This window comes from Protomyctophum bolini (assembly GCF_963924005.1).
Source record: "Protomyctophum bolini genome assembly, chromosome: 24".
Taxonomy (NCBI): Eukaryota; Metazoa; Chordata; class Actinopteri; order Myctophiformes; family Myctophidae; genus Protomyctophum; species Protomyctophum bolini.
The window spans coordinates 11,034,766-11,045,072 of NC_137885.1; the positions used below are offsets into that span (position 1 = coordinate 11,034,766).

At 46.1% G+C, this 10,307-nt stretch overlaps 3 protein-coding genes across 3 annotated transcripts in view; all 3 read left to right on the forward strand.

Moving 5' to 3' along the window:
- map3k2 (mitogen-activated protein kinase kinase kinase 2) overlaps positions 1-10,307 on the forward strand; it is a 316,607-nt gene that overhangs the window by 36,902 nt on the left and 269,398 nt on the right. The gene's annotated exons all lie outside the window — the stretch shown is intronic.
- Positions 2,573-10,307, forward strand: part of cyp27a2 (cytochrome P450 family 27 subfamily A member 2) — a gene marked incomplete at its 5' end in the record, with an annotated part of 22,221 nt that continues 14,486 nt past the window's right edge. The window contains 4 exons of the mRNA XM_080758523.1: positions 2,573-2,908; positions 4,961-5,151; positions 5,659-5,858; positions 6,657-6,854. Of these exons, the coding sequence (XP_080614649.1) occupies positions 2,573-2,908; positions 4,961-5,151; positions 5,659-5,858; positions 6,657-6,854 (925 nt within the window). The remainder of the gene's footprint in view (positions 2,909-4,960; positions 5,152-5,658; positions 5,859-6,656; positions 6,855-10,307) is intronic.
- LOC308311434 (UDP-N-acetylhexosamine pyrophosphorylase-like) overlaps positions 8,990-10,307 on the forward strand; it is a gene marked incomplete at its 3' end in the record, with an annotated part of 1,735 nt that continues 417 nt past the window's right edge. Inside the window, exon 1 of the mRNA XM_080758121.1 lies at positions 8,990-10,307. This exon is cut by the window's right edge and continues 417 nt beyond it. Coding sequence (XP_080614247.1) covers positions 9,252-10,307 — 1,056 coding nt within the window. The 5' untranslated portion in view covers positions 8,990-9,251.

The following is a 10,307-nucleotide window of genomic DNA, read 5'->3' on the forward strand; positions in this document are numbered from 1 at the left end:
CTGCCATTGTATATCGCGCAACAAAACGCCAGTGCTGTTTGATTGTTAAATATATAATTTATTTTGTTGAAAAATTAAGTATTATAAGAGTAAGCATATGCTGTATTCAGAAAGATAATTGGTATTGTTTAATGTGTTTAGTATTGGTTAATGTGCATTTTAATATTATGCATTAAGTGACTGCCGTACAAATAATATAATGCACTATATTTCAAAATAATGTTTAAAGGATATCTTACTCACTTTGTCAATATCCGTGTTGTCCTACATAGTCTTCACTGTGGCAGTATAGTCTGAGCTGTCTGCTGTTCTAGTCTGACTTCAACACTGTCAAACCAAAGCAAGTAGTTTCAGAGACACTTGACTGTGCGTTCATGCAAAACACAGTACACTTGAGTTGATGAAGTGATGGCTTTTGGGTGTGTGAAATCCTGGGCCTCCACACAGGATTTCACACACCTAAAAGCCATAATAAAAGCATGTGGCAGCAGAAGAAAGTTTCAGAACGTGCATGAGTGATCACACATTGACCACTTTGTTGCGTTTGTTCTTGAAAAGAAAAGAGACAGGAAGCTGAAGGCAGAGACGTGCAATACACACACAGGTCTCTGAACGGAATCAAACTGGGTGGGCGGGCACGCTGCTGTTGTGTGGTCGATGCAGCTTCCTGTCAACCACTGGTGCAGCTCTGTCTGCCTATATCTTCATGTGTACAACTCTGACCACAACAAGAACAAAAGTGTGTGTGTGTGTGCTGTGAGTGAGTTGACTATAGCTTGTTAACCTCCTAAACCCTAGGGGTCTTCAACAGGGGGTCCAGGACCCCTATAGGGGGTCCTCAGAGTTACTATAGAGCAGGGCACCAAATGTTGAACCCTAGCATCCCTATTCTGTGGAAAACCTGAGCCAAAAATAGCAGAGCTACAAGCTCAGCTTGTATGTTCGGCAAAGAAGTTTTGTTATTATTATTTGGTGTAAGTTTTAGTGTAATTAAAAAACAGTAAGACGCCTGAGGGTGAGAAGCGATGTCGCCCTAAAGGGCGAGGTCGCGTGAGATCGCATTCACCTGGGTGACAGCAGACTGCTGGGCGAATGCTGGCGCTTTGGAATGGGGGGGTCAGATCAACATATCTGAATGGGTAACAGCAGACTGCTGTGCGAGCGCTGGTGCTTTGGCATGGGGGGGTAAGATCTTAAGTTTCGGGCCTGTTAAGAACTCTAGTTTTCGCCGTCTTTCGGTACGCAGCTGCACTAATAACTTTGGGGCAGGCCCGTCTAGAGTTTAAATGGACAGGTATCAGTCAAAAGGGAGACATCGAAGAGGAAGGAGGGATGGGGAAGGATCAACAGAACAGAACAGGTCAGCTATATATATTTAGATCTAAGGGTTTGAGTTTTGAGGTCAGATGTGGGGTTGCTGGCCAATATTGAAGACATCAGGGATCTCCATAGGCTTAAAATTGATGACATGAGGGATCTCCATTCCTGACGATGTCACATGATGTCACATGCTCCATCCCTGATGACGTCACGTGATGTCACGATGACCTGGGGGCTTGCCTGGGGTGACCAACCAACACACTGACAGGAAATGCTAGATTTCATAGTAAAAGAAATGAGAAAAAAACAGCGTGGCATGTCAAGTTGACTTAGTATTGATGAAAGTCTGATGGTACACATTAACATGAATTAAACATACACTGGTGATTGTGCTGTCAAACTAGTCTATGGAACTAATTATGAAATATATAAAAAATGGTTTAATCTGCAGATTGGAACAATTGTATGTAATGTAATAAGGGGTCCCTGCTTCATTTCCCTCTTCCCTGTCCTAAACCATTCATTCTCTGCTAGCCCTCTTCGACACTTCAAAATTCTCCTGTCTTCAGATTTTTGGATCCAGTATTGTGAATGCCAAGAGTTTAATTATGATCAAGACAATTAGCCAAACCATCCAAAAACGAAATGACCCCTATTATGCCCTATTAATGAATGTTCATAAGCGCACTACCACCACTAGATGGCAGCATTAGAACACAAACTCCGTGATTGTTAAACGTCCAATGAGGCATTTATTTTGTTTATTTTATTGGCAAAGTGGCCGATCCAAAACGTCATTATGCTAGCAATTGGCAATTGATTTTCACTTTTAATCCCCATATTAAATATGTTTTCCACATTTTCAATTTGCCTATTTAAAACAATATATATTATATATTGAAAGGACGCTAGGGTGGTTTGAAGTAACTAATTGGTCCCAGCATCTCGCACTACAGATTAGGTCAATAGAGTTCAATGGAATTAACTTGACCTCGTTCGATCCCCCGTGGTGGCACACAGTGACATCAACGTAAACACAGTCAGATTTCTGTTGCATTTATCAGTAGGCCTATCACATAACAAGTTTTGCAGGATTGACACACAGACATCACGGAAGCAGTATAGTATGGGCGTGCTGCCGTGCTGAATGGGCGTCCCCAGCCCAGCCCACCCTACACACTACACAGTGAATTTGTTTTAACAAAACAACCACCACAGATCTTCTCCCAGGTGCGCTCGCCTCTCTTTCTTGATGGGAACCCCGGCTGGCGCTGCGCTCAGGCCGCTGCTCACAGCCCTCCGAGGCGGCGGTGGCCGTGGTGGTGGCAGCACCCTGGAGCTGCTGGAGGGTTCTGATCATCATCTCCGACTGTCTCCATGCTGTAGACACCTGAATGGACAGGCTGCGACCACCGCCGCCGCCGCCCCTGCTACTGACACTGCCACGACCATCAATACCAGCAGTGTCCCCACCAGCACCGTCCCGGGGGGATATAAAAGCATTAACGACCTGCCAGGACCAAGTGTGGCTACCACGGTGTATGGGTTGTTTGTGAAGGGATACGCCACTAGGACCCACCACATGCAAGTAATGCCACTTATAATTTTCACATTATAATTGGGCTTATTGCCCCCTGTACTTTGATAACGTGTTTTTTTGTACTTCTACTCCACTACATCTCAGATCCAACTATTGTATACATTTATTTGAAAACAGTTTGTAGATTTGGATTATTCTTACAACACACATTAACCACTTCTACAAGGTTTGCTATGCACTGTGAGCTTGTAGATGTTATTTTCAAAATATTTATATAGGCCTACATTTGAAAACTTTAAATGAGACATTCTGCACAAGGAGTACTTTTAGAACATTTTGATACGAATACTTTTACTCAAGTACATTTTGAATTCTGTACACTACAGTATTTTTACATTGCAGTATTAATGTTGATTGTTTCAATTGAATAGTTTATTGAACATAAGTGTAAAAACAGCAACAGAGTACAGTCAAGTTCAAAAGGTATAGCACCAAAAAAAGTTCTTGTGGTTTTGTTTCCTTTAAGGCCCTATGCAATCAATTCATAGACATGACATGAAGAATAACAACTATCATCTATAACAAAAAAAAGGGGAAAAAAGTATGTACTATGTACAGAGTGAGGAAAAGTGACCTTTTTAAGGGGGGAGGATCATTTCCTCTCCCTTGGGCCTGCTGAAATTATGTAAGTGATCTGGATTTTTTGAGGGAGAGGGTCAAGTAATAGCCCACTGTGCTTTATTTGTTCTCCAATGTTGACTTTCTTCTCCTTCCAACTCGTGTTGTATTGTAGTAGGCTATGTGTAGCCTAGTGTAACCTGTTGGTCACCTTAGGGCTATAGGTCGATAGGCTTTGTGAGCGTGTCGAGCGGCCAAGGCAACAAATGAATAGAGACCAGTCCAGGGGACCTTCAATAAGGCTTTATTTCTCAATCACTTTGACAGTCATATGCATAACAACCTGTCATATCTCGGGTTCAAGACAACTGACTGCTTTTTATAGGGCAGTCCATTACCTGGTTTAGCCCATTCCATTCCCCATGGGTAACCATAACCATATTCCCCATTCTTAGAATCACACAATGCCATTTTATATAAACTTACTCCCTGTATATGCACCCTCAATACCTATTTACAATTAGTAGTTGGCATAGAATATATACACAACACATACAGGATTACATTCATTATAGTCCATCCCAATCCCCCCTGCTATCCATTTCCCACATGGTCCCTCCCGGAACTATAAGAGGGGTGCCTATACCCGGAGGGAACTCATTTGCCCGAACACCACCCTGAGAGGAGGATGAGAGTAAACAGTGGTAAGTTTAGACATCAGAGATTTACATTCCTTCTTTACAAGTCTTCTCATTATACTGGTCAATTAGAAAGTCTGCTGTCCTATTTATTCCTAAACTAATGTGCCTTATATCTGCTCATTTGTAGGTGTATGAGGAGATCCACCACTTCAGAGAATCACCGACAACTCAGTGTCCCCCCTTAACTTCAATAAATGCATTTGTTACAATTTGTGTCCTTATTTACATTATACCCTACATGTAGAATTGTGTTAGTATCTGCATTAGGTATAGTGACGGCGTCCGCCGTCACAGGCTTTCTAGTTTATTGTGCAAAATAATTGAATTGGCACTATCCAGTATCCAGTTACATAATGGTGACATTGAAGGCTCTAAAAAAACAACGGCTATTGCCTTTATCAACCATAAACATTTGCGTTTATACTACCGCCTGCACTAGTTTGTTTGGAAAATCTCATTAGGTCAATCAATACATAATCTTTTACTGTTGGCCCTATAGTTTATTTATGTTCTAAACATTGTCTTTGATGATGCCATCAGTTTATTAAACCTTGCACGCTATCTATCTATCTATCTATCTATCTATCTATCTAGCACACTGTGCAATGCAAAGTTGCAAACTAATACGTAAGTGCGCTCCCGGTGCGCATATCCGTACGTACGTACGTATATGCTGTTGGATATGGAATATGAGACATTTGATTCTTGTTTTACTCCTTGTGTTAATTTGATCAATTCCACGCATTCTTGCTTACATTTATTTATGTTTCGTTCATCGCAGGTCGAACACAAGCGCATTTACGGGCCGATCTGGCGGTCCAAGTTCGGAGCGCTGGAGGTGATCAACGTGGCGTCTCCGGAGCTCATAGCCCAGGTGATCAGACAGGAGGGTCGCTACCCCGTCCGCACCGACCTCCCTCACTGGAGGGAGTACCGGGACCTCCGAGGACAGGCCTACGGACTGCATGTGGAGTGAGTGAGTGGGTGGCAGACTGTTGATTTTGACAGCAACATTTTGACTTAGTTTTGGTCATGCAGTCAAAAGAATAAAATTCTTTTAAGTTTTAGTCATCTGAACGGTTTTGCTTTTAGTCTAGTTGTAGTCGACTAGCTCTACAGTTGAGTTAGTCGACAATTATTATTTTTTTGGCAGGCCTTGGCAGGTCTCGTAATGGCTGATTTTACTCTTGGTTGTAGGGTGAAATCTACAAGCTCACGAAGTGTCGCACTGTGACACGCGGGAGCTTGTAGGCTTGTAGGTGTACTCTTTGGCCTGCAGAGTACACCTTCCCTATGTCACTGATCACATGACCCCCAAGTTGTAGACCTCCACTTCTAGGCTAAACAGGGGGGGGGGGGAGATTCTTTTTTTCACTTATTTTCACACAACAACTCTAAAGGTATATTAATGACATAGTTCAATGTTGAAAATGAATGGTATTCCCCTGTCTATACCATCCCACCATCCCTCCATTTCAGCACGGGTCCAGAGTGGTACCGTATCCGCAGCGCCCTCAACCCCAAGATGCTGAAAATGCGCGAGGTGTCGGCCTACGCCCCCGTCATCCACCAGGTGGTCGGCGACCTGCTCCAGCGCATCGAGGTGCTCCGCCTACGCAGCCCAGACGGGGCCACCATCTCCGACCTGCCCGCCGAACTCTACAGATTTGGGTTTGAAGGTGGGGGAATCGGGGCCTAAAACCATGTAAACTACGTGGGCCATTTCAATCTCGGTTGGTCAGAGACATTATAAAATGTTGCCCTAGGGATGCAATAGCAGAATATGTCAATGAATTCCTGTGCTAGTTATGCCGGTATGCAACTTTGATGGAAGCATTACATCTTTTTTCAAAAAGGAGCTTATAAAATGAAATGACATCCCGATTTGAAAAAGCTAATTTAAACCATTGTGGAGCTTTGCTGTAACGAATAGCTGCATTTCCTCTGCATTGGACCACCCCTCCCCCATGTGGGGGGTAAAATGGAGGCGATAGAATATGCTCCCTTCCGTGTGAAACTATTAAGTCACTTAATAGTTAGTCATTAGACTCTCAACCCACACCTCCTGAGATCAAATCCCACTGCCGCCACTATTTGTCCAACAACCGCGGAAGCCACGAGAGACTCCACCGAGCGTGCTAAAGCGCGCAAGTTGCCGTGTGGAACATTGCGAAGTTTGCTTGAGCCGACTCGGCCCCGTTGGAGTTGCAACAGAGGCACAGAATAGTAAATCCTCGTCCCCCAGAGTACCGCTAGTTGGGGAAAGTCCCGGGACAACAAAACTTTTGTCAAGTGACAAATAACCCAAAGTATAAAAGAAAACTAAAACTAAAACTAACTAAACTAAAACTCACTTTAGAAACTAATTGGAACTAACTAAAAATGACAAAAAAAATCTAAACAAACTAAAACTAAACAAAAAATGGAAAAATACAAAACTAATTGGAATCTTTTGCGTCCTCCCTGCTCGCATGCAGGGATCTCCTCCGTCCTGTTCGAGACGCGCCTGGGCTGTCTCCTGGAGGACATCCCGGAGGACACCCTGCGCTTCATCTCCGCCGTCAACTCCATGCTGACGCTGTCCGAGACGGTCCTGTTCATGCCCCGCTGGACCCGCGCCTTCCTGCCCCACTGGGACCGCTTCGTCCAGGCCTGGGACGACCTCTACGACGTAGGTAGGTGAGAGAGAGAGAGAGAGCACAGTGGTCCTCGACCTTTTCAGGCCACACCCATGCACGAATAACCTCACTCCGCCAGATGGGGGCCTGGATAGTCTCCGTCTGGGATCGCTCGGGATTGGCGTTGAACCGTCCCGTGCCCGGGACGAACGAATCGGCGTCGGCTACAGGCGTTTCTAAAAAGTGTTGAATCTAATGAATCAGACGTTCGTTCACACTGTTGTCGTTCGCAGGGGTTGTTTACTTTCCTGCTGGTGCAGCTACTGTACCAGCTACTGTGTCATGTAGACACGTCAATATGATTGACATACAGTAAGGCTACCTCAAAAAGGTGATGATGACTCCACTGAGTCCTTGTGCTGATGAGGTGCTCAAAGTTAACCCATTTAGGCCTGACATCGAAATAAATAAATAAATATTCGGAAAGAATATATATTCAAAGACTTGTGCCGCATTTTCACGATAAAAAAGAAATAGCAGACCTACAAGCTCGTAGCGCACCACTCGGTGGCGCGCTATGAGCTCGACATACCATTGGTCCGATCGACTACCTAACCCAAACCCTCACCCTAACCATAACCGCAAGCACGGGGCAGCACACCTAAACCTAACCCCAACCCTCACCCTAACCATAACCGCAAGCACGGGGCAGCACACCTAAACCTAACCCCAACCCTCTCCCGAGTCGGACCAATGCTCCTTCGAACCAATGATATGTCGGACCAAAGTATGCCTCCCCCAGAATGGGTTAAAACTAGTTTATAGTGAGGAGGTGTCCCATTGGGACAGGCCTCAAGCACACTCTTGAGCAAGGATAGCCTTTATTACGGTGACTAGACAGGCCTATCACATAAAAGGCCACCAAATGCCTTCACGTTTGGTTCCATGATTTGGAACTTCTCGACACAAATAAACTAGTGAAAGGAGAGCTTTGAGAGGAGATTTTAAATGAGGGTACAGAGTTAGCTCGTCTGAGATTACTTGGGTGTAGTCTGTGCTTCTGCGCTGGGATTTGATTGCAGGCCAGCCGAGGACACCCTGTACCGCTCCAGCGATGGTGGCCCGATTCCAGTGTACACACACACACACTCATGGACTTTGAGACGCAATTCCCTGCTCAATGGCTTAGGGCTGTCCCAATGTCAAATTGTCAATCGCACGAGAGGGCCCTTTTGGCAGACTTTGAGATCTTTATAATACACCCTTCATTCCATACAGTAAGTAGAGTCATTTTGGTTTGCGCTCGCTTTGAAAATCGTCTATTCTCAGCATGCAGCCACGCGTAAAATCAGGCATTTACGACGCCATCAAGGGCCCGACAAAATACATTTTAGTCAACAAAGTCAACTGTAGACTAAAACTAGACTAACCTAAACATTTCAGATTACTAAAATATGACTAAGACTGAATTAAATTGTATTAAAAATACTATGACTAAAGCAAAAGTTGCTGCTATGACACCTGGATTTCCCTCTGGGGACCAGTAAAAGTTTATCTTATCTTATGAACAGGCTGCCTGATGCACCCAATTAATTAAATTTCATATGGAAACTTACCCTCTCTTTAATCTCTTATCATTTATAATACGCAACAGCTCTCATTATCAAGATAAACATGATGATGATGCCACGTATTCATTAATTCATTCTTCTGTCAGTGTTTTTACCTTATTTTGTCGACCCACGGGACCCACGACACGTCCAGGATGTAAACAAAGGCTGTCTGGAGGGGTGGACTAGCACATTTCGTAAACACGATCATTGGTTCTTTTCTTCTTTACATTGAATATAGTTTGTTTTGACCAGAAACACAATCTGGGAAAAGATTTTCTATACGTGGTGGCGAACGGCAGGCAAAATGTTCATTTCCGGTTGCATCCGTCTCCTAGCAACCTAGTATCATTCATATGTTACTGAATGTTTGCTGAAAAGATAAGACGCAATATTGCGTGCTTGGCAGTCAAGGGTTGGATTTGATGTGACGTAATATGACATGCTTGGCAGTAACATTTCCACCCGATGCACACATACTGTACATACATCCACATACATTTATGCCTATGTCTAAATATGAATATATAGGGTGACGTCACTGATTTCATAGATGACACACACCAGCCTCCACAAGTACTTGCCAGAACCTTCTATTCACCTCCGTTCACCAAGGCCAGTATGGCTCCTCAACATAAACCTCTATTGGCGAACAGTGACAAAGCCCTGATCTGGATGTTTTTACGGAATGCAATGAGTCTATGAGCGCTTGTCACTATTTTGAGTTACATGAACCGCGTGACTGGTGCTGTTTTCTGGCCCCTCATCGACGCAACTCTCTAGTACTGGCTAACCTTTACAAGATGGAAGAGAGAGAACCAAAAAAACAGTCTTAAGTCTAATCATGGACCCAAGCAACGGGGAGAAACTAGCCCACAGGCTGGCCGAAGCTGGCCAGTGTCACCTCCTGCGATTCTGGAAAGAGCTGAGCCCAGAGGAGCAGCATGCCATGACCGCTGACCTGGAGGCGATGGACTTCCAGGAGATCAATGGATTCTTCAAGAACGCCATGGCGATGTCCAGTGGCAACGAGCAGACGTTGGACTCTCGCATGGAACCCGTGCCCAGAGACATGCTCGGCAGCGCAACGCGAGACGAAGGGTGCCTGGAACACTGGGAGGCCCAAGGTAAGCACTGCATCGCCCGGAACGCGGTCGCCGCCTTGCTCCTGGCCGGGGGCCAGGGAACCAGGCTGGGCGTTCCCTATCCCAAGGGCATGTACGACGTGGGTCTGCCCTCCCGCAAGACCCTCTTCCAGCTCCAGGCCGAGCGCATTCTGAAGCTGCAGCGGCTGGCCGAGCGGACGCACAAGACTAACTGTCGCATTCCCTGGTACATCATGACCAGCGACGGGACGACGGAATCCACGCGAGACTTTTTCTCCCGCCACGACTACTTTGGCCTGAACGAGAGTGACGTCGTCATCTTCCAGCAGGGAACGCTGCCGGCCATGGACTACGACGGAAAGATCCTTCTGGAGAGCAAAGGAAAGGTGTCCATGGCGCCCGACGGTAACGGAGGCTTGTACAGGGCGCTGGGGAGCCAGGGCATCGTGGACGACATGGCCCGCAGGGGGGTCGAGTACGTCCACGTGTACTGCGTGGACAACATCCTGGTCAAAGTGGCCGACCCGGCCTTCGTCGGCCTGTGCGTGCAGAAGGGCGCCGACTGCGGGGTCAAGGTCGTGGAGAAGAGCGACCCCGCGGAGGCGGTGGGCGTGGTCTGTAAGGTGGACGGGCGTCACCGGGTTGTGGAGTACAGCGAGATCAGCCCGGCCACCGCCGAGAAGCGCCGCGCCGACGGGCGCCTGCTGTTCAACGCCGGCAACACCGCCAGTCACGTTTTCGCCCTGCCCTTCCTCAGGGACGTCGTGCGGAAGCACGAGCCTCGGCTGCGGCAC